Here is a 25341-nt window from a genome sequence, read left to right as displayed (position 1 = left end):
TAATAGATTAATCGAAGTTAATCGGTCGTATATTACTACTAAATATAAACCAGAAGAAGAAGACGATGTTGATACATATAGTAACAATTATGCTTATTATCAACCAGAAGATGATAGTTCAGAGGAAGAAGAAAATGTTTATGGTTTAGACGAAGCTATTATATTTAGTTGGTCTAGTTCAGAAGATGATAGTTCGGAAGAATCAGAATCAGAATTAGAAGAAGAATTAGAAGAAGAATTAGAAGAAGAAGAAGAAGAATATATTTCAGAAGAGCAAAAGCGACAATTGAAGATTAAAGCGTTGATTAAAGGTTTTCGTAAGGATAGACGTAGAGTGTGCGCTTCTGCTGCTTAAATCCTGGATTTAATTTTATGAAAAAAAACTTTTTAAAAATGATATAAATAAATTTTTTCTTGTTATAAAAAAAATGTCATTCTCCATTAAAACTTTCGACAAAGAAACAAACAGAAACGTTACATACGTATACAGAACTTATGATACGTTTATAAAAAGCCCACATTTTGAAGAATTTAGAAAAAATTTTACTGATGAAGAATTTAATTCTATGGTTAGAGATACCCATATCAAAAAATTAGATTGGACGACTAGAAACATCCTACTAAATGCACTCGAAGAAAAAAAACAAAAACTACACGCAAAAAAAAAAAGAGAGGCGCGAAGAGAAAAATATAAACACCTTTTTCCATACTTGAAGAACAACTACATAATCAAAGAATAAGACATGCACAACCTTTTTCATAATGTAATCACATTATGAAAATGCGCAAAAAATGAAAATGAGCCAGAACCCGCTTTTTATAGTAGTCACAAACTTTCATTTGAGTACCATTGCATAACCCAGCTTTGAGATCTCAATTTCTAAATAGCATAATTACACAACCAACTTTCAATTTTAAACAATGAGGTGGCATACTTGAAGGAGTTAAGCTGTTCAAAAACTTAACAGGAAAGTTATTTCTTTGATTAAGGTTATCAGTATCAATTTGATCAGCACTTAAATAAACTTTGACCTCACCCGGCAGACATTCAAGTACTTCTTCAATGATTAATAATGAATCAACATTAGTTGGTGTTAAAATCACACGTTTAGAATAATCATTTTCATCAGCATCTCCATCTTGTACTCTCATATTCTCAGTTAATGCAAACTTCTGCACCCATTGCCAATGCAAAGAACATTTTATAAACAATTCTACTATCTCAGCTAGTTGTTCTCTTTTCACAACAGGCAGAATTTGCCTAAAGCCACCACCAAAAAGAATGATTTTTCTTCCAAATGGAAAGTTGTTGTTGCTAATATCTTTTAACAACCTATCAATTGCATTTAAGGCATGTTTGGGTATCATGAATGTTTCATCAAGCAAAAACAAACTAACTTGTCTTAAAAAATACCAGTGAAAAGAGTTAGGAGTTACATTCCATGTGCTATTATCCAATATTGGAACAGGAAGTTTGAATAAGCCATGCAATGTAGATCCATTTGTAAGAAGAGTTGTTGCTATGCCACTCCATGCAGCTGTAGCAGATTTAAAGCCCCTACTTATGGTTTCAGCAATCAAAAAATTATAAGTAAAGGTTTTTCCATTACCAACTGGTCCATCCATGAAAAACAATCTGGACAAAATTTAACCTTTACATACAATAACATGTGACATGCCATGTCAGTGTTGGCACAAAATTTTAATTTATTTTTCTAAATTTTCTAAAAAAGAACAAAAATAGTTAATAGCATCACAGAAATTTCAAAGTAGTAATAACCATTTTATGGGATAGCATTAGTATAACTATAAATAACATCCATATCCCTATTTTCTTTCTAAAAAATAAAGTACTATAAATTAAGTAACAGACCGACCATAACCTGTATTCCGGGTTACTTTTTGCTAGTAAAAATATAACTGCTAAAAGAAAAACTTAAACAAACAAAATACAGACAATTTAAAAAATTAAAGTCCTTTCTACTTTAAATCCTTTCTACTTTATCTAATAAAAATGTATGTATAACTATTTTACATACTTACTTCAATTATAATATAATCTTAACGATGACTTATTATCTTAATATGATTCTTTATGTAATATAATTAAATTCCAAAAGGAAAAAAGTTTTAACTCGCTTAAGAGATCTTTCTCCAATGGCCGCGTGCAGTTTGAGAACGCGCTCTTTCAAAGCCTAGTAACTAATGACCAAACGACGTTAAACATTAAACATTAAGCATTTCTGTAGGAATTATATTACAGATAAGACAAGTGTGTTGATCTAATGTTTTTTTTGCCTCTGATAAGTAGGAGGATTGTGCTTCTTTGATAAAGTGGTGATGACAAAGGTCATACAAAGTTTCACTTAGAGTTTCAATAAACTCAATAATGCTTGTTTGGACTGTGACAAGTGCAGTTTGATCAGTTGACATCCATTATATGTGTGTGATCTGATCGTCAAAATCAAAATCATTACTTTCAAACACATTTTCCAAGTAAGTCTTCAAATTTACTTTACCGGGGCAGTTAGAACATAGATGAAACATGCAGCTTCGACTATCTATATTACAAACACATACTTTCATCAAATCTTTATAATATATTAAATGGCCCTTAGGTAAAGCAGCACACATCAACTTAACATTTTGATGATAAGAACATACGCAAACTGAGTGACTCCCTCTACTGTCAACTGTGATGCACCACTTCAGCTTAGTTCGCAGAACTTGCTGAATCCAACTTTGTTGTAGGGTATAGCTTTTTAAACTCAAGATAAAGTTCTTTTAATCGAACTAATATTAAGCGTTTTTGTTTATGAACTTTTGCATTATTTATACGGACTGAAACAAAGGCTTTTTATCCTATTGTATAGGATAAAAAGCCTTTGTTTTTAATTCAAAGGAAAGGATATAAAAATTGTATCCTTTCCTTTGAATTAAAACTTCAATATCAGTATCTTTTAGTCTTATTCTTCCTACTATTCTACAATATGACATTTTATCACAATCTTCTTTTAAAACTCTTCCCACACAACATTTCTCTGAAATTTTTTACTAATCTAAAAATATTAAAATTGAGGGTTAATTATGTAACATAATCTAAAATAAAGATTTGTTATATTTTTCCAGTAATAAAATCAGTAAAAATGAACTCTCAAGTACAAATGTGATTAAAACTGTCTAAAATGCAACCAATAAACTATTTATACATATAACTATTTCTGCATACACACAATTTTTTAGTTTTTGGTTCTTGCAATATTAAAAACTAAAAAATTAAAATCCAAAAAAATACTGTGCAGATTTTACTACAAACTCTTGAAGTGATTGAAGTATTTTACACTCAAACTATAACCATGTGTAAATTATACCATTATAATTATATTACATGTATAAAATTAAACAAATATATATTAAAAAATCATATCAAATAAATTAAGACACTGATAATTTTATTTTACAGAAAACTGATTATATTTGTTCAGGGAAAAATCAAAATTATACACCAAAGTTATAGGGCTGCAATCATGTCATAAGATAGAGTATTGGTCTTTAAATTTTTTTTGGTGATTGTCTATATATGGAACTTTGCCAGTAAAAAGTTTCATAATTTATTTTAACTGTTTGTAATTTATCGTAATTTTTTAAAAAAGTGATATTTTAACAGGCTGCTGCAAGTGCTAAAATAAATTTCAACACATAATTTTAAATTTTTCTGCAAGTGGTTACTCTAAGTACACAAAAGTAACAAAAAAATGGCACAGCTTGTCTGTTGGTATTGAACTGTAGCGCATTAAAGTTTCCAAAACTTTGTCTAATATTAAGTTAATTAGCAACTTTGAGGTACAAGAACTCAAAAATTGTTTAAAACCAGTCCAAAACACCTGCAAAAATAGATAAGTTGGGTAATACACAATTACCATAACAAATTTCAGGTGATCATCTATCTTATTTAAAAAGTTATAATCTGTCAAAAATCAAAAAAAATCAACGGTAAGCTCCAGATACTCAAATTTCGCCGATTTCGGTCTATATTGATTCAATTATAACTTTTGAACGGTTTGGTGAATCAAGCTGAAATTAAAGTACCATTATCATTAGTAATTAATCAAAACCCAATTAGGTAGGGTTTTTGCTCCAAAACCCGGGTTTTTGCCAACCCTGATTTAAATGCACTTCTATACTCTCCACCGTATTTTTAAAAGTAAAAAAGTAAAATTATTTTAGGCCACTTAACTGTAAATTACCAACTTGAGAATTTTTCGTGTAAACAAAGTCTGTGAATAATAAAATAGATCTGTAGGGATAATTCAAAAATGACTAAAAAAAAGTACAGCGAAATATAAAAAAGCTTAAATTTTTTGTCAAGATCTGTTTTCAATCAATTCTTTGGTCCGTCATTCACCAGCTTGGTCCTTTGTTCACCAAAATTTTTTTATAATTCATTTGATAATGCAAAACCTTTTAAAAAGTTATTCAAATTTAAAATTTTCTTGCAAAATGCGGCCAGATATTTCATGTTTTCGTTTTTCATATTTCATATATTATTTCTTTTATCATAAAAAGTACATAATAACTCATTAGTTTTTGTCAAAAAGTTAGTTTATATATAGCTGGTAAATCATATTAAGTAAATATTAAATACTTAGTCATTCTTACGGTTTACCATAAATTGTACTTTAAAACTGTGACAAATTATTTTTTCTTTCTTGTATTTATTCATTTTGTATTTATTCTTTCTTGTAATATATTCATTTTATGTATAAGTTGTTTATCCTTAACTGTATATATTTCTGTTGTTAAACATATATGTATATATATAAACACGCACACACACACACACACACGTTTTTTATACCGTCTTTAAGACAACTTAAATACGACAGCTTTAAGAGTTCTTAGATAGGACAACTTTAAGAAGTTTTTAATTAGACGACTACAATGTTTCATTTGAGACCAGTTTAAGACATCTTAAATACCGATTTCAAGTCGTCTGAGTTTTGTCTTTAAGACGAATTGTTGTTGGGTGGGAAACCTCCATGATTAGGGGCATCTTAAACTGGTTATTCCGAAAGACATCTTAAACTGGTTATTCCGAAAGGCATTTCAGAAAATAGAGTAGTTCCATTCTTCGCGTCCATAATGTTTCAAAAGCGATATTTCCGTTCCTAAAGTTTCGTTATAACTCTTTAAAAATTTTCATTGTACATTTTCGTTATAACTCGTTTCTTTTTTCTTTTCAAATCTGGATTTATAACTGTCTTTACCTCTCACGCTTCTCAGAGGACATTAATTATAAGCATGTTTCCTTCTTTAAAGATTGGAATTGTTGTTCTAAAAGCTCAAAAGTTTGAAAAAGAAATTTTTCGCTAAATTGACGTCATCGATTTACTATCAAGATTTTTCTAGAAACTTTAAGTTTGAAAGTTCGTTTCACGCATTTTAAAAGTTTATAAAAGAGAAACAGAAAGGGCTTGTCAACAACTGTTAATGATTACGACGGAGAGCAAACTAAATATCGTAAGCTGGTGAAATTATTGGATTGACGCTCTTTCGACAGCTAAAATGGCTGCCACGAGAAGATTGGCTAAGGTTAGACTTTTATGTATATGTAAGAAGCATTTTCTTCTTTAGTAATAGTTTTCTACGCAAATTTTGTAATAATATTTTATAATGATTTTTAAAAAAATACTTTGGTACATTCACCTTTTTTTATCTTCCCCGCAAAAAAATGTATACACAAAGTATTCAGAATATCCGAGATAATGAAACTTATACAATATCTTATACCTATATGTCTCATTCATACATGTACTTAAATTTCTTGGTTAGTATAAATATCGTACTCTTAGACGGTATTTATACTTATCAAGAAATTTAAACAAACAAACAAAGGCGATAATACTAAAAAGCATATTCATGCTTTTTTGAATAAATATGGAATCTTAAACTGAGATTTACATACAACATAACTTTAATAAGTTAGCTTACAATTTGTCTTAAGATCTTCAATTAAAGAATGCTGCTTTAATAAGTCAGCAAGATATACTGAAAGAAAATCTTTTTTTGCACAGTTATCATTTATGCTAGGCCTTATATTGAAGTTTTCTAGCCCTTTATTTGTATAAGATGATGACAAACCAGCTTTGGAAGTAAAGAAAATTGGTATCTGTTTTAATTTTTGATTAAAGCAAAGTAGTTCAATTTTTTTGAAATTTCAAATTCTTATTAGAAAAATAATATTCTTTTTTATGATTAGTCTTGCCTAGTTTTTACTGTTAATTAAAGAGTTAGTTCTAAAGAAACACAGATTAATTGATGCATAAACTAGATCAACAAATGTGTTTCTAGAATTAAGCAGCTATTTAATATAAGATAATATGGTTAAAAAAGTTTTTAAAATGTGCCATACTGGGATCCTAGACCTTTTTAGTTTATATGCATTCTACATGTTGGCCCATATTGATGTGACAGGAAAGACCATTGCCCAATTTTTGACATAAGAGTTGCAGAATTGGAACTTGGTACTGTTAGAAAACTTTTTTTGTAGCTGGTTGATAACCAATAGATACCTCCTGTTGCAATACAATTCAACCAACATTTTACTTTTTGTCCAAAAGAAAAGATTAGATTTCAATAATCCTCTTTGGCCCACAAATTTATGGTTGAGTTTCAAAATATAAAATTATAAAATATTTACAAGTTAAAACCAATTAACAATGGTTTGTTCACCATTAATTTTCAGTTCATGCTTGCTGTCTGCAACTGATGAACTTCTGTTGGAACCAGTACCTCAACATCAAATATAATTTAGACCAATAACTTGTGAGAGATCCAGGTGAGAGGTTAAAAAATATATACTTGTGCAAATGAAAATATTTTTTTCAACAAACTAATTATTTCTCTGTCTATATTTTTATGTAAATTCTGCTGATTACAGCAAACTAAGCATCATGGATGCATCATTAAATTTGTAAGTAGTACTAATTCTCTGTGCTATAATTGCCCAGTTTTAGGATAGTATTTGAAACATCTACTTTGTCAACAAAATATGTATACTATTGGTCATCTTATTGCAAACTTGGGGTTATTCATTTTTTTCTACTGTAAGTTTTTTGCTTTGATTAAAAATTAAAAGAAATACCAATTTTCTTGGTTGTAAAAGCCAATCTTTTGTAATCTGAATATGCCTTAACTTTATTAACCTTCTGTCTACCCACAAAAAATATACACATCACTTACCATTCAGGTCAGTTGGACCTGTGGGTTAAATTATCAAACAAATAAGCTGATTTCTGGTTTCTATCATTGGCTGGTGGTACTAACAACTTTATTATTATGCATGGTACTAAGTAATGTAACAACTCTACCTTTTTTAGACAATAACATATTTTGTTTGCTTTTACTTGAAAACCAAATAAACTAGAATACGTCTTGCAACTCTTGTGATTTGTAAAACAATAGGTAGTTCTTTTTTTTTTTTTATGAATTATAAAAGAAGAGTGCGTATGATGTAAAAATGTAATATATTGACCTGAATTTTCTACATCCTTTACTAATCTTTTGACAACTTTTTCACCTTGATTAATTTCTCTATTTTCCTTTTTTTTCTGTGTAACTTCTAATTTCCATGCATTAGATATGACACTCTCACAAATAGCCCAAAACTTTATTCCATATTTGCCTGGCTTACTTGGCATATATTCTTAAAATATTGTTAATTGTTCATTAACTGTAATTGATCAGTTGGGAACATAAGAATCTTGTAAATAATGATTTCAAAAATCAAAAATATCTTGTACTGATTCTAATTTATCAATCTTTTTACACCTTTTGCAGAAGCATTATCAAATCGAATGCAATATATTTGTGAATCTGTTATGGTTCATAATATGATGTAAAATTTTGTGTCCATTTTTTATACTCCACATTTCTGATTTTTCTTCATTTTTTGATTTATAAACGTCAATCAATTGTAAATGTCCAATAATTTTTATTATTTCCGCAATATCTACTGGTTTCCAATTGTTACCATGTACTTGGTTACCCTCAGCATTTGTCCATTTTATAATAATTTCCAAAAGTGCTTTACAAAAGTAAATCTAAAATGATGATAATATAGAATCCACTTCAGAATTTCCAAGTCTTGTATATCCTGCTTTTTCTTGCAAAATATTGCATTGAATATGCTTTCCATGTGGTCTAACATACCACATAAATTCATTACTTTTTAAAGCTTCTTCACTTGTAATTGCTAGGTCTATTTCTATATTTTCATCAGAATCTCAATCAATGTTTGCTTCATTGTTGCCTATTTCAACTTCATCTATTTCTCCCTCATCAGTTGATTACCCATCTTTATCTTCACTGATGTATTCAAGTCTCTCATTTCTTCAATTATGGCTGCTAACTCCTTGATTAATTTTTTCTTTGATATTCTAAATTATAATGAATAAATTTTGTGCTTCTCAATACTTTGCGCTTTTGGGGATTTATAAGCCATTTTGTGAGCAAAAATCTTAGCACAATGATCATGGGGCTAGTTGGCAACATGTGCTAGCTTACAACTTTTCATATTAGCCGCAAATTCTTTTAAGTTATATAACACTACAGATCTACAGACATGAGAAATTTAAAAAAAAAATAAACAGGCCTGTAAATTCTAAAAATGCTACAAAAAATGCTGTTAATGCTATTTTTACAGAAGAAAAGTCTATTCGATTGACTTAAGTGCAATAAAAGTTTATGTCAAAAAATATTGTTGGATAAAAGTTATCAAGAGTTTTTATAAAAAAGATGCGCTTGATATATTTCAAGCTTAATGTTGCTAAACTTGTCTCTTTTTACATGGTGTGCCAACTTACTCTGAGAGTACATGCAACTTTCCCTGGGTCGGGGTAAGTTGGCACTTTTTTTTTTCTTTTTTCAAGGCAATTTTTGGGCCACCAATTATTTTTTTGAAGTTTGACACTTGAACATGCTTGCCAAATTCATATTCTTTTGAACTGCAATTTGATATCCTCAAAAAAGTTAACCAAGAAATGCACAGAGGTCAAAAACTAAAATTGTAGCCAACTAGCCCCGGTCTCCCCTATAAAAAGGTCAGTCCATTATAGAAAAAGTCAGGAAGCCTTAAAACTTTCAATCCGTATTTAAGGTGAAAAATATTGTGCTGATATTGCAATTGGGTTTATTGGACCCGTTTGGTAGACAGAATGTTAATATCATTAACATCTGAAATAAACACAAAGTAAACATTTTAAACCTTTCAGTAAGAAAGGAATAATGAAAATATATCTACTAAAGTGCTTCTTATTTTCAAGGTACTTAAGATGTTCAGTTTTTTGAGGGATAGTCAGGGGTAGAGAAGTATGGCTTATTAAATTTTAGCAAACTCTTTAAGAGATCCCCTAGCAAAATCTTTTAGCATTTATGATTCTTTTACAGTCTATTGTAATTTTTAAGGAACTAGATGATATACGCAAATCTGGTCAAAAAGTCTTCCGTGAAATTCACGTTGATGAAAGTAATATACTAAACTGGCAGGGAAAAGTGTGTACTGTAAGTTTATTATTATGTTTCTTTACTTTAAAATGCTATTTTCTTCCCCACTTTGTTATTTTCTTTTAACCAACAGCTGAAATATTTGACCAACAAAAATCGTGCATCTGTTTTTCTTATTGAGCTTCAGCCATTCTAAAGTGAACTTGTTTCAAAAGTTAATGATTTTTTAATATTTTTAAAATCAATTCCTGATTTAAATTGAAATCCTTAATCAACCTGATGTGAAAGTCAACCTCCTATTTTTAATTGAAAAGAGTAGTTTAATTTTTAAAACCGATGTATGAGTTGAGGTTTGTTTTGCACAGGTTAATATTTCGTATTCTCACCTTCTTAAGGGATGTCTTAGAACCATTCTAAACAGCATAAAGTCTTGATATATGCAACATTATTTGTGACATTTCAGCAAGTAATTGTTTATTGGCATTTATACTTAATTATCCTGTTGGAATAATTTGATTTTGCAATTCGTCTAATAGAAGTTTTATTTTTAATTCTTGTTTGAAAATCTAGTTTAGATAAAATAAAATTGTTTGAAATGTAATATAATTGTGAAAAGCAACAATATATTGATTAAGTTTCATAGTAGTTAGAGTGACATTTGAAGTTACTAGAAATAATTGCTTGTATTTTACCTGCCTTGATGATATTTCTATTTTGTTGGTTTTGTGAGAAAAATGATTTTTTAAAATTTTTGTTGGTCTTGTGAGGAAAGTCTTTTTTTTTTTCAAAAATGAATGGTGTTAAATTGATTAAATATTATTATTAGACATTAATATTTGTATTGAATTCATTGCTGTTTCTTTTTGGAATCATCAGTTTTTGGTGAAAGTAAAACTCTCTAAAAATTATTCCATATATTATCATAAAACTTTTTTTTTTACATAATCAGAATCAACCTTGATCTTTTGTTTGATCTTTCACTTCATCCTATAAACCTATCATGTAAAGTACCAAACACTATTTCCTTTTGATTTCATTAAAAAAAATTCTGTGAATTTTTTTTTCTACCAATAAAAATTGTATTGTTGTAATTTATGAATTTTATACTGTGATTATAAATCTGTTTTGATTTCTAGGATACACCGCCATACAATAAAGGTGCATTTAAAATTGATATTGTTTTCCCTGCGGAATATCCATTTAAGCCACCCAAAGTGACATTTAAAACTAAAATCTATCATCCAAATATTGATGAAAAAGGCCAAGTATGTTTACCGATTATTTCTCCTGAGAACTGGAAACCAGCTACCAAAACTGATCAAGGTGAGTGTAGCTTTTAAAAATTTTTTTTACAAAATTTTAAAATCAATTATTAACAAAAAAAATTTTCTTTTACCAGTGATTCAAGCTTTAGCAGCACTCATAAGTGACCCTGAACCCGAGCATCCTTTGAGAGGCGAACTTGCTGAAGAATACACGAAAGATAGAAAGAAGTTCATGAAAAACGCTGAAGAGTATACTAAGAAACACGCTGAACCGCGACCTAACGAATGAACTATATACGATTTGCAGACCTGCTGTTTTGTCTAAATGTATAACATCCTTTTAGCGGAGGTAACTGCAGCTCAAAAATAAAATTGAATTTCTTATCAGAGCTTATTGAAGATTTCTTTTTTTGCTGTTGCTCAACAAATTAATTTTGAAAGTAAAAACTCGATCCGATTTACCATAATTTTTGTCCTCTTTTCTAACATTTTTTGTTATAAGCTCTAAATTTTAAAACAATTTGATATCTCCTTTTTTTGTTACTTTTATTTCTAAGTTTTTATTAACAGCTAGTGAATGTAGCGAAATGTAGATTGCGTCAATTCTAGGAAAAGTATAAACTGTTTCAAATTTGATGGCTTTTTTATCTTACCATTCGTTACGAAAATGTTCTTCAGAGTGAATACATAAATTTAGGGTACACCGTGACTAGTGTTAGGGTGGAGGTCACGATACAATTTCCAGGTACACCCTAACACTAGTCACGGTGTAGGTCACGATACAATTTCCAGATACACCCTAACACTAGTCACGGTGTAGGAAAGAAAAGTCTTGAAAACAAAAATTTGATTTGATTAGACTACAAAAACTGTTGATGACATAAAATATCTGAGGTTACGAATTTTTTGGTTTGTCGAAAGGTTTTCTTAATTTCGGATCCACTTTTAATCGAGCGTAAATAATGGGATGCTCAGGGTTCTAGAGTTCCATCCCCACAATTTACAGCAGATCAAAGCCAATGACTTTTTTTTTATAGAATAGAAAATTTTTATCAATTTAGTAACTAGTACTACCAATCATGATGACATGAAAATAAACAACTGCGTTAGCTTACTCTGATTATATTAACTTTTTAGTGTGCATAATGTCTATGGGTTGATAATCTAATTGCTGAAATACATTTTTTTAAAAATTTGGCCATGTGTCTTTGTATCATGCGGGTTTTAAACTTTACGGACACCTCTCTTTTTCTTTGCTCTTTGCCTCATCTGTCTCTTGGATAAAGCCTTTGTTTTTTTTTTTTGTTTGGTTTTTTTTTTTTAAACTTTTTTAAGAATTAAGTTTTCGCGTTCTCTCTTTTTCAGATTTTTCGCTTTAATTTCAAATTGAAACCATGCAATTGGTCACTTCAGCTCAAAAATTTATCCAATTTTGTGCTAATGTAATTAGATCAGCTGCTTCAAAATTCAAATACATAGTATCTCGTTCTCCATTAATATTCAGAACTTCTCATTTTTAATTTTTTAAAATGTTCAATAATCTTAACTCTGTTTTTTTTTTGTTTTTTTTTTCATATGATTCGAAAATAAAAAAAGTATAACATATTCTGACCTTGTAGGACCATCTGATTTAAATAGTTGCTCGACAGAATTTGTTTGATTTCTAACAATTGTTTTGGCACTTTTTTGTACCGAGACACTCCAATGTCTTTCTAAATATTTAATTACTCTATGTAACATACACATAATTTTTATTATTCAAAAATTAACTTATTCACTGAGAGCCTAATAACTGTTCACCTATTTTTTTAATTATCACCAGAGGTTTGATTGTTCTTAAGCATGATTTCTACACATTAAATTGATTAAGAGATTGTTCTTAAGCATGAGTTCCTTTAACAGCCATAAAATGATTTCCTGTTGTACAGAAAGTTAAATTTGTCATGTGTAGTAATTACAAAATATTTTATTATAACTTGTAATTACTATACATTTAGATGTGTAGTAACCTTTTTGTTCTATCAAAAACGCCAAAAAAAGCTGCTCTATCTAGAAAATCTCAAAGGGGTCATCCATATATTTCGTCACTTAAGTTTTATTAGCTAAATTCAATAAACTAGTTGTATTTAAGTGGCATTATATTATATAAATAAAACTAATTACACTTCTGCGTTAAATATGGACATAATTTTTAACTTTTATTCGGCATCTGTTCTGGGTGAGCTTAAGCGTTCATCTAACGTATGAATTGGCAGCTTGGTAATATTGTCTTTAATATCTTCGTTGAGAATAAATTGAACATCAGACAAATCTGATTTAGCTTTCTCAATCCAATCAAGGTGCTTCCCATTTTACTCAATCAAGCTGATTGCCGTAAGCTCAGGCTGACGATGTGCTGCTAAACTTGTTTTAGTCTAATCGGGTACTGCTCAGGATTTAAGACATAAAATGAGGTTGATCGTTGACACAATCATATACTTTTTCACCAACACATTATTTGCAAAATACATAAAACAATTTCTGCAGCAGCAATTCTAAGAAGGGCAATAAAATCGTAGGGTAGGACCTTACACACCACTTTCAGGTGTAATACAGTATTGTCAAACTTTAAAAACTTTATTGTCAAAGTTTGGTATTTTTAGCAAATCCAATTTTACTTAGTAATGAAAGTTAGCATCAATTGCGTATTGCGTATTAGAAATTATAAAAACAGTATGTTCTTCAAATGAGAATATAGAATTTAGTTTTTTTTGGGGAAGGGGGGAATAAATTTGGCAGGATTTCCATAAAGGGGATTAGCACCAATAAATGCAAAAAGTCATCAAGGTATTTGTGTTTGTGGCAACTAAAAAAAGACTTTTTAAGTGCCATATTTCTGCTCCATTTTGGTTGATACCCAGAAATATTTTGGAATTTAATTGCTTTTTAATTCGCTGAAACTCGAGCTATCTACCAGCCTTCATGTTTTGTATTTTACAGCTAAAGTGATGTTTCTTTATATAGATTTATGTGAATCTTGAGCAATAAAAATCACTTTTCAGTGGATAAAAAAAGTGGTTTTAAACTTTCAAGTTTCAAAATCGCTGTTTTTAACTAAAGTAATTGGTAAATTAATTATTTTGTTTATAGCCGAAAATGATACAATCATCATTACAAAAACTCAAATTATTTATAAATAGTTGTATTATTTTTTCTCATAGTTTTTTCCAACAGTTTATAAACCTAAATTTTTTTGCGTCATAAAAATTAATATCCTTCCACTCCCCCCCCCCCCCCCCTCGTAGATCATCACAAAAATACAAGCCCTTCCCTCCCGTTGGCACGTAATGTAATATGTATACGACCCCAAACACCATCCACAGAACAATAACAACCATCCATAAAACATCAACCAACATTAGATAACTTAAATATATAAAGTAGATTATAAGACAACGGCAGTTGTCTTAAAATCTATTAAAATGATGGTGCCCTACCAATTATTAGCTTATGGTTTCAGGTTGGGATACATATTTTGAGTCTCGTCAACGCTAAGTTTACTATCATCTGCTATAATCGTTCACAAAAATGCAAACCCTTTTCATGACAAATGTAAACCCCTTTCAAGTCCACATTAAGAAAACCAATGGGTGTTTCGCTGTTTTTAAGTATTTAATTGGATTAGAGATTAGCCTTTCGGCGTCATTTTTCAGAATTCATGCAGTTGTTAGTCATCATGATTAAAAAAAAAAGAATCCTCTAAAAGTAGTAAACTACATCTTTCGACGCCAATTGATTTCTTTTTTACATTGACGATGAGGAAATAATCCTATTTATTGCTTGGTATAACTTTTTTTCTAGATTTTTAATGGATATTTTAGAATTTAAACTTTCGATTGACTTGAGCTTGTCTTTAAAATAATCCACAAATTCCCAGTTTTTATCTGCTGTAGTAGAATTCGAAATGACCATATATCCATTTATTCAGGTTGTTTTTTATCTATTTATTTTAAGTTATTTTCAGTTTATAAGTTACTTGATTCACTTACAAACTTCTTTAACAAAAAATTTTTTAAATGCAAGAAATGAATGTTGATCTATTAATGAAAAATACCGCGCATTATTTTTGTGTGCTTGTTCTTGTTGTTAAAAATAATTTCTCATATTTTGCAATTTGCTTGGAAATGAAATAATATACAAAGATTATTTGGAACGTTTCCATCGCCGTAGCATCGCCAATAACTTTACTTCATCTCTAAACTCGTTTTTTTTTCTCTAAAATAATTTTTTCTTTTTTTATATCTGTTTTAACTTCAGGCAACTTTCAGTTTTGACATTCCCATTTCGTCAACCTTCAAATTTGTTGTAAATATCAAGAGGAAATGAACCAAGAATCTTTTAATTGAGCGCTTCAAAAGTGTTAAGATAAAGTTAAATCGTGTACCTAAATGTTTATATGTTGCTCTGCACAATTATTAATTTTTTTGGAAAAGCTTTTCTATCATCGCCTGTTAACAAAATCATCGCCTGTTAACAAAATCATCTCAAAGCTTAATACATATTAAAAGGTTTTCAAATTTCTAAAAAAGTTCCTAAAATGAAATATAAAGAAAGATTGCTGCAAATTCTTAGAGGAATTATTTCATTTAAATTTTTTTAAAAAATCCCCTTCATTCTGATAAATCTATTTGAAAAGCGAGGAAGACTCAACCAACCATATTTGGAAATTGAGAAACCTCAACCATATTTGGAAATCGAAAAGCCTCAACCAACCCTATTAAGAAAGCAAGAACGCTCAACCAACCATGTATGAAAAGCGAGAAAGGGTCAACCAACCATAATAGAAGTTACTACGGAAATTAAAGTTTCTTTGTTCAATTCATCTTTACTTTAGTTTTTTTTCATCTTTATTTTAGTACTTTCTTTTATAAATAGAACAGAACGCTCCAAATAGGTTGATAAATAAATGGTTGATAAAAGTATATATATATATATAAATCCTATAAATAAAGAACATTCTTTTGTAAAACTGATTTAATAACAATTGAAACAAGTGTTTCGCGAGTGAGGATTTTTGTAAGCGAGTGATGAATACAAATAACATGTTAACTCTGAGCACACTTAGAAAACACCTTCTAAAGTGTTCAAATAAAAAAAAGTGCTAAAATATCGAACAGTTTCTTAAACGCTTGTACATAATTACGCATGTTTGATCGGTTCTCTTTCGATAACTGTTCTTGGTCCGACGAGCATTTTCTTCTATTCATGGTTAATTAACACCCAATCCTCGGTGTATTCTCGATATTCTGCTGGTTTTCCGTATTCAAATGTTTCAGTCTCAGTTCTTTTGATTACTTTTTTATCGATGATAACTTTGATTTTAAGCTTAATGGAACTCTTTCGGTCAAATTGTAATTTATATCGCCATTGCTTTGTTTTTTTTACCCTGACAAACCGTGATGTATCAGCCACAGTGCAATAAGTGCCTTTATATCTCAACTTTGGTTTTAATAAACTTTTTACTTCTTGAATGGAAACACACAATGGTTGACGTTGGATCCGTTCAATTACAACCTTGCTTCTTGTTTGTTTTCTCATAGTTTTTCGATCCGTATTAAAACAGACAAAAGAGACAATTTTTGAGCAATTTTTTTGAAATTTTCTTACAAAGAAAATTGTTATTTCGCTGAAAAAAAGTTTATTTTTCTCGGTACTCCTCCACAAGTTTGAGTTGTTTCTGTTTGAAAATATATTTGTTTCACTATCATTTTGCGCTATTGAAATTACAGGTTGCAAGGCAATCGAATCTTTAAGTACCATTCTGTTCCTCTCGCACAAAGTTTCTTTTAAATTCGCTTCTCCGCTTGTTTCGACTGTAGTCGAGTGAAAAAGAACGTCACCCACATTTTCCATTTCAAATGACGTTTAATCTAAACTTTTTTATTAGATTGATGTTTAAATTCAAACTTTAAGCATTTTTTTTGTTGTTGTATTTTTTATGTTTTTTGTTTTTTTCTTTTTACTAAAAACAAAGCTTTAAAGCAAAAAACGCTTTCTTCCTAACGAAACTCTTGTTACTTCTAGATAATCTCAGCATAACGGAAATTTCTGAACAATAAGCTTATAGTTGCTATTATTGTTTGCATTGTAATTTATCAGCTAACAAACTGTAAATCTAAACAAACATACTTAAAGAGCTTTAGCGTTTTTCGATCTTTATCTAACTTGTTAAAAACCGATACAATACCTAGAAAATTTTGTGCAAGGAGGGGCGGAGCTAACAAGTAAGGGGAGGGGGAGTGCGAAAGAGTTCATTGTCTTTGACTCACAAAAATAAAAAAAACGAGTCTGTGCCAAAAGTAAGTAAAAACTATCTAGCTGTTTTTTTTTTTTTTTTTAGTGGAACCAATCATTACAATGGTAAAATTTTTGTTATTAAAACAATTTAGTAAATAACTTTTTCTGCCGCTTCTTTTTCCCTTAACAGCCAGTTCCACCACTGCTAATTCCACCACTGCTAGCTACATCACTGCTAGCTTAACCACTACTAGCTCCACCACTGCTAGTTCCATCACTGTTTACAAACTGTACAAAATGTTAACAACGTTTATTTAAGTTTGATCTTTCGTCATAAAAACATGTTTCATAGTTAAACAATTCGAAAGATTGTTATTTTATATGCTAAGGCTTTTGAGAATTCTTTTAAAATCAAAAATAATGTAAAGGCAATCAAAAACAGACGAAGTCAGACGAATGAAAGTTATGCTTAATAGCTCATGTGTTCTTTTATCTTTCGCTATGAGAAACAAGCAAGAAGATAAATATATATATACATATACATGGCCGTATTAAGGCGGGGGCGGATGGGGCTGCAGCCCCAGGCCCTTATAAAAAAAATAGGCCCTAAGGCCCGTGACTTTTTTTTTTTTTTTTTACTTTTTTTTTTTTTTTAGGAAACCAGATAAATATTCCTATGTTTCTCAGTTTTTTTAAATCAATTTATTGGGAGCTGCGTTGTGAATAAATAAATGAATAGAGATATACTATATCTCTATCTTCGTATATTTGGCGGAATTTTGGTATTCGCAAATATTTTTTAAATTATCTTTCCGCATAAAGATGTTTTGAGAACATTCAAGTTATTTATGTTTCCATCTATGTCCGCACAACTATCAGTTTTTAAAAAACACGCTAAAAAAATGAACTTCGTGACATAAATTTTTTAGTTAAATACGTTTTATAAGAGAATGCTTTTAAAACATTCGTTGATGTAAAAACCTTTTAAAGGAAAAACAATTATATTAGTGAATGATTTTAAAGCACTCTCTTATAAAACCTATTTGATTAGAAAATTTATGTCACGAAATTAATTTTTTAGCGTGTATTTACAAAACTAATAGTTGGGCAGACATGGATCTCAACACCGCTACGGAACTGCTTCGTTCTTTGGGTGATTTTGTTCATTCTCTTCGGAGCCAGTTCACAGCATTTGAAAAGGAAGGAAAGGATCTGGGTACCGATTCGTACAAAGGTGAATCAAGGCGAAAGCGCAAGAGGAACCAAGGATGGGATTATGGTGACTCAGAAGATCTAGAGTTATCCCCTTCTGATAAGTTTAAAGTTCAGTGTTTTTTGCCTATAGTTGATCAATTGTTAGTTGCTCTTAAACAGAGGGCTAATGCATATGATACAGTCAGCAAAAGGTTTGGTTTTCTTAAAAATCTACAATCTTTGTCCAATGATGGTATGAGAGATCATGTTTCATTTGTATGTGAAACATATTTTGAAGATGTTGAACCTAACTGTCATGGTGAATTTATTCACTTCACTTCTCTGTTTGCCAAATTGTCACCGCCCAATGAAACTGATTGTGTTGAACTGCAAATGTACACCTTTCTAGTTAAGAATAGTTTGACCGATACCTTTGTGAATGTCTACACTGTGTTGAGAATTTATTTGTCTCTTATGGTCACAAACTGTACTGGAGAAAGATCTTTTTCAGTCCTTAAAAGAGTTAAGAATGAACTTAGATCAACAATGGGACAACCTCGCTTAAATGATTTGGCTTTATTATGCATTGAAAGTGACATAGTTAGATCAAGAGATTTCACAGTAGTGATCAAGAAGTTTGCTTCAAAAAAGGCCAGAAAAGTCAATATATAAAAAACTATTTTAAAGTTAATTGATTAACTAAATAGTGCATAAATTATGCTACAATTTATATTTATTGTTTTTTTTTATACTACCTTACCGCCACATTAGGCCCTCCTATACTTACAGCCCCAGGCCTAAAAATGTCCTAATCCGGCCCTGTACATATATATATATATATATATATATATATATATATATATATATATATATATATATATATACACATATATATAAATCTTCTTGCTTATTTAGTTTTTCTCATAGCAAAAGATAAAAGAACACATGAGCTATTAAGCATAACTTTCACTCGTCTGACTTCGTCTTTTTTGATTGCCATTACATTGTTTTTGATTTTAAAAGAATTCTCAAAAGCCTTAGCATATAAAATAACAATCTTTCGAATTGTTTTCAATTCGACTCAATCTTACATATATATATAAGATTGGGTCGAATTGTTATAAATATTTGGTTAGAGTATCCATCCAAAAAGATGTTACATTACCCAATGTGTCAACTTTTATTCATAGAAAAGATGTTATTGTTAGATAAGCCTAAGAATACAAAAATACAAAAAAACGAATATTGAGACTGGGCTAGAAATTTGAAAACTAGGCTAAAATTATACCAAGGAAATATTTAATCCATTTTAGAACAATCATTGATACAAGGCAAGGAGTTGAAATATAAGGCTAGAAATACACCGAGTAGTAACTTTATCCAATGTCATTTTTATTCTAATTAGTAGTATTATTAGTAGCATTATTATATCACATATATAAATTTGTTGAGGCTGGTATATAAGAAAGGTTTTTAGGGAAAACATTTATGACTTAGGTAGCATGTAAGAATGAGGCTGCGCAACGATCTGGTCTATGTTCATCATTTTTCGCTTAAAAAAGTTTTTTCATCGAATTTGTCTTGAATTTTTTCATTTGCTCTGGATATGTTGTCTGAAAATGTTTTTACTACTCTTAATCTTAGGGTTTTTGCAATTTCTTCCCTGAGGCATTCACTGCTTGGTCATAACCAAGTAATCCAAAACTGCATGTAAAATAAAGTGAATCATAGAAAAATGTTATTGTTATATATGTCTAAAAATACAAAAAAGTTTTTGACAGCCAATGCATCTGTTAAAATGTTTTTCTAATAGCAATTACCTAAGAACTCTTTTCAGAAAAGCTATTCAGGTTATAATGAAGATGTTTAAGCCTTTGTTGCTTTCTTACATAATATTAATAATCATAATAACCATTCTATGTCTTTAGACTTTTGAACTGAAAGCTAAAAAATCTTCATTTGTCCATTCAGCATTTTGTGAATGGCATGGAAATATCGGTAGAAGAAGTTGGTGACGTCTCTTGAGGTCATTGCTGAATACATGTAACAGCAAAGGAGGCGATGTTACGGGCAGTTGTCCTAATTAATGATGTGAAATTTACATTGCACCAGAGAAATTCAATATTAGTTTACACTCTCTGTCTTTACGAGATTACAATTTTGCTATTACAATTGCTAACTTACGAACATCCAAATCGTCATCACAAACAGCAACTATCTAGACATGCTCAGAATGGGTAAAGTAACTGTTGTTCTGCAGTAATCCAAACTAAATATCTTGATCTCACTTATTGAGTTGCTGGCACTGCTTTATAAAGAAAAATAAATTTTCTGACATCTTGTATGATACTTTATTTGAAACCATGTAAGGCCAAATACTATAAGTAGTTAGTCTCTGAAATTATTTTGACTCAACAGTTGTAACATTTATATACATAAGGCTTGGCGAGCTTTCGTGAACAATTATTTATATGTTACAATCATTTAATGATAATATTTATATGTGAACAATGATTTATATATTACAATGATTTAACATGATTTATATTATCTGATTTGCTACACTCTAGAAATGGCGTGTACTTACTTAAATCAATTCCAAACTGCACAGTTAAACTTTCTTTTAAAAGATATCGCTGATCTGTGCTGAGATCTTTACGGACCTCATCAGGAACATTAACAACCTTTCCGGCAGTGGTAAAAAATTAAAATTGAAATGTCATTTGGATTGAACATTATTGATTTGCAATGACACCAGATAATGTGGCAGGTCCTATCGTTTGTCTATCATCAACATGTGAAAAATATTTTCTATATGTTAATTTATATTCATGTATAATTGACAAACCAGATATTGCGGTAGTCTTCCCAACTGCTCTTCAATTTTTCTCAATTTGTTATTGTTTTTCCTGCCATTTTTGCTTGTTCCAATACATGCTTAAAGAGTGTCAATTACTTTTAGGACATGATCTCATTTGCAACATCAGTAGCTTAATTGATTTTTAGAACTACATGATCAACATATTTATTTTCTGGAAAAGAAGCTATAGTATAGTGCTCCTCTTTCATACTTCTATGGCATTTAGTATTATGCACTAGAGCTATATCCTGTTTTTCATCAAGTCCAATGCACGTTAATTTCTTCGTCTCGTTGTTATGCAACTTAATCTCTTCTTCTCTTCATACTTGTATCTATTTTGTAGAGAAATTGAATCATCAATTGACTGGTCACTTAGGAACATGCTATCATCACTGTTCAACATGTCCTTGTGATTTTTCTTCTTCTTCTTCTTCTTCTTTTTTTGCTTTGTCATCATCGTCATTATCGTAATACTCATCAGCCATTTCTGGTTGAGCATTATTGAATTTATTACATTTACTTTTTCATTTCTCGCAAGCTTAAATATTGTGGCTATGTAATTTTGCCTATAATGCATTTTCTACTTGTATTCAGGGTTGGACTGGCTTGAAAAACCGGCCCGGGAAAATTGGTCAAGGCAGCCCACTTCATTGTATGTTGCATAAATTTTATATATAAATATATATATATATATATATATATATATATATATATATATATATATATATATATATATATATATATATATATATATATATATATATATATATATATATATATATATATATATATATATATATATACACACATATGGCTATTTCCACGATGGAAATTTTGTGTTTAAAAATTTCTTTTTTCAAAAGATTTTTTTTCTTTAATTGTAGTTTAAACACCTTAAAATTATTGTTAAAATATATTTTGAGTAGAAAATATTTGAACCGAGTAGATAAATTTGATGAATGTTAGCAACTGTTTTTTCTTTTTATTATTCGAAAAAGTGAGTAAAATTTGAGGGCAAGTTATTGCAATATTTTAAACAAAATATATCCATATTTTTGTTTAGAAAGAATCTTTGACATTATATATGTCTTGAGTGAAAACACCTTTAGTCTTTAAAAATAATTCAAGTGTTTTTTTATCACATACACATCTGTGAAAATTAGGTTGCGTCACTGAACTAAAAGCTAAAAAAGTTTAATTATCACAATAAAAATAGGCTTTAAGGCGAGATTTTTTTAGAAATTATATATTTTAATGTAAACTTTTCATCATTACTAAAAAAAAGTGGGTCAAAAAACATTATATTAACTTATAGTAGTAGTTTAAATGCTGTTGCGTCACTGAGCCCATCAACGTGATAATTAGCGTTTTATAAAATTATTGTTTATTATTATTTAAAGTATAAAAAAAAAAATTTAATCTTCTCTGCCTAAATATTGATAAAAATAAATATTTCTAAAACACTGCTGTTAGTTGGAGTCTAGAAATAGTAGACACCATCGCTATTCAATATTAACTAGTATAGCAACTTTTTCATCGTTTGACTAGTCGATGCCAAGACATCAATTATTGCATCGTTATTAATTCTCGGAAGAACGTCTTTTTCACAAGACATCAGCATGATTGACTGTAAACTTGACTGGCTCATCAAATTTCTTAATCTGTTCAAAATATGTTTCAATTTCGAAAATGACCTTTCGCAAGCAACTTGTGATGAGGATTATGTCAGCACAACTTTTTAAGCCAGAAACAAATTTGAATACGCAAGACTATGCAAGTTAAACTTCTGGAGGACAAAATAACAACAAAAAATACATTTTTTGCAAGATTTGCATTTATTTCTTTGGCTGTCACTGTTTTCCACTTCTGGGATTGTAAAGACAGTTTCAGATTCTTCGGATTTACATTGTTACATGTTGTCCGAGACACAGTGAGATACTTCCGTGTCAAATATCAAGTTATATTCATCTTCAAGAGTTATTTCGAAACTTTCCCCTTTCCTTGCAAAGTCCGATAATTCCATTTAAAGCTGATCTTTTGTTACACTAGCATCAAACTTTCTGAGCAACCCACTCAGATGCTGCAATCTGCTACTAGGCATTTTTTTCAAAATTTTTGCAAAATTTCTTGGATCTAAACAAGATAAATCAGCATATAGACTACCATACTCTGAGAATCTCTATTTTAAACTTCTGATTACTTGATTCATTACCATGTTGTGAACATTGATACGAAATTTATCTTTTGCACTTTCAAGTAGTTGATTTGCTCTGATTCTTTTCTCTTTTAAACCAGTCTGAACTTTAATTTACATTTTATTTGGATAATATAATGTAGCCTAACTAAAAATATAATACAATTTTTATGTCAACCGGCCCACCGGGAATCTCCCGGTATCCCGGCGGCCCAGTCCAAGCCTGCTTGTATTCTGATCAATCCAAAAATCCCTTTCCACTGCTGATATTTTATATAAAAACTTACACTCACACTGATTTTTGTCAAAAATTCTAACACTTAAGCACTTACAAGCGCACACATCAATCAACTTTTGAAATGATTAAACATTATTTTTAAATGATGAAGATGGATATTTATCAAGTTCAAGCATAAAACAGATAAGTCTCTTAACTCGTACCATAACGCTGCTGACATAAATTGATAAAACACTTGCTTTATCGTAGATCTCTTTCACTTGGTCAGCAATAACATTTGCTTGATCATTTGGTCCAGACAAATATCATCATGTAGGTGAAACAAGTAACACTTGTCAAAACAGGTTTGGATTTGTTTTGTAGATAGATCAACTTGATAACCAAAAAGTGAATGTTAAGTTTGGCTTCTAAGTAACACAAACTGTCATGTCTGAAGTATGCCATATTTGGTAACACAAACTGTCATGTTTGAAGTATGCAAATTTGTTAAACAATGGCTGAATCAGAAACAATTATATTTAAAATGCTTCTAATCTCTATCATGCTGCCATATGAAATATAAGTGATATTGAAAAGTACTTACAAACTTAGTTTAAATTACTCTGTAATAATTTCTCATTTTACAATTTTTCAAAAATATTCATAAACGCCAAATTGGAAGTCAATAATCAACACAAACAGTTTTTTTATTACTATTATTATTTTTCAAAGTCTGTTTTAAACTTTTGCAAATCTCAATTTACTGTTAATATAATACTATTAACATGAATCATCATAAAATTAAAATTTTTATGCTTTATCCTACAATTATACAACAGTTGTAAAATAGCATTATTTTGAGCTGACAGTAAAATTCAAGTAAATATTGGCAAAAAGAAATGAATTTTTTTTTTTTTACATTTCTTTTACATATCATTTATAGAGATACTAAAATGCAACTTTATTTCCATGTTTTATTAAAAAAAAATTCGGCCCACCATAGACCAACAGGCCGCTTTTGTGCCCGATATCTATTTAGTGTATATCTATATGTGCGTGTATATACAAATTTTATATATATATATATATATATATATATATATATATATATATATATATATATATATATATATATATATATATATATATATATATATATATACATATATATATTTATGTATTATGTAAATACGTATGTGTATATTAGGGTGGTTCAAAAATAAGTCATTGTAAAATTTCAACTAGAGTGGAAGCTTATAAGGTGCCCAGATATTGGTTTTATATATAAATTTTTTTTTTTTTTTTTTTCGTTAATGTTTCTAGTGGCCCACGGGCCCTAAACTTTTTAATTTTGATTATTTTTATCAATTTTTCAGAACTTTCAACGCCCGTGGGCCACCCTAAAACAATGGAAAATAAAAAAAAAAAAAAAATCATCAGTAAACTCAGAATGAGTAATAGAAACAAATAAAAATGCACTCTTAATAAAATTTTTTATGCAAAAATTCTGAATGAACCTGAAAAAATTAGGAAAACCGAATATTTTGCTTTTTCAATCATTTTCTTTTGTAATTTCAATCATTTTCTAATGATTACATTTTTATCATTTTTTACAGTTAAACCATCAAAAGTTTTAAATATCATACCACAATATTGCATTTTATATATAAATTTGAGAAAATATTTTTAAAAAATCCTTTTTTTTGTTGATCATGGTACAGTTTTGTTGACTAAAAAGTCAAATAATGCTGGAAGTAGCATTTGCTGCAAGATCGTTCTTCTTGGATCCTTGTTTACTTCTCTTGTAGACATGGTTAAACAATAACATATT

At 29.5% G+C, this 25341-nt stretch overlaps 2 protein-coding genes and 1 long non-coding RNA gene across 3 annotated transcripts; all 3 read left to right on the top strand.

Annotated features, from left to right (window-relative positions):
* Window positions 1-5438: 5438 nt before the first annotated feature.
* Window positions 5439-11400, top strand: LOC145193954 (ubiquitin-conjugating enzyme E2 L3-like). Its single transcript, XM_080071521.2, has 4 exons — window positions 5439-5592; window positions 9466-9561; window positions 10641-10827; window positions 10904-11400. The coding sequence occupies exons 1-4, from the start codon at window positions 5566-5568 to the stop codon at window positions 11056-11058; spliced, it is 465 nt and encodes a 154-aa protein (XP_079927647.2). The 5' UTR covers window positions 5439-5565; the 3' UTR covers window positions 11059-11400.
* LOC149881168 (uncharacterized) lies at window positions 5618-8648 on the top strand. The gene is made up of 2 exons (XR_016445786.1): window positions 5618-6838; window positions 7011-8648. It is a non-coding gene; the product is annotated as an uncharacterized LOC149881168 (long non-coding RNA).
* A 6758-nt stretch (window positions 11401-18158) lies between the features above and the next one.
* LOC149881167 (zinc finger MYM-type protein 1-like) lies at window positions 18159-18911 on the top strand. The gene has a single exon (XM_090067942.1). It carries the CDS (start codon window positions 18159-18161, stop codon window positions 18909-18911), a length of 753 nt encoding a protein of 250 aa, XP_089924068.1.
* The last annotated feature ends 6430 nt before the right edge of the window (window positions 18912-25341 follow it).

The sequence above is a fragment of the Hydra viridissima genome, unplaced genomic scaffold (assembly GCF_058129835.1).
Source record: "Hydra viridissima isolate aposymbiotic clone 2 unplaced genomic scaffold, HvirCarnegie_v1 scaffold_12, whole genome shotgun sequence".
Lineage (NCBI taxonomy): Eukaryota > Metazoa > Cnidaria > Hydrozoa > Anthoathecata > Hydridae > Hydra > Hydra viridissima.
Note: the sequence above shows the minus strand (reverse complement) of the source record. Positions and strands in the feature narration are given on the sequence as shown.

Excerpts from the sequence above, each read along its gene's own strand:
- LOC145193954 (XM_080071521.2), top strand. The coding sequence starts at position 5,566 with ATGGCTGCCACGAGAAGATTGGCTAAG. Across the intron at positions 5,593-9,465 it reads CCACGAGAAGATTGGCTAAG|GAACTAGATGATATACGCAA; the intron begins GTTAGACTTTTA and ends GTAATTTTTAAG. Across the intron at positions 9,562-10,640 it reads GGCAGGGAAAAGTGTGTACT|GATACACCGCCATACAATAA; the intron begins GTAAGTTTATTA and ends TTTGATTTCTAG.
- LOC149881167 (XM_090067942.1), top strand. The coding sequence starts at position 18,159 with ATGGATCTCAACACCGCTACGGAACTGCTTCGTTCTTTGGGTGATTTT.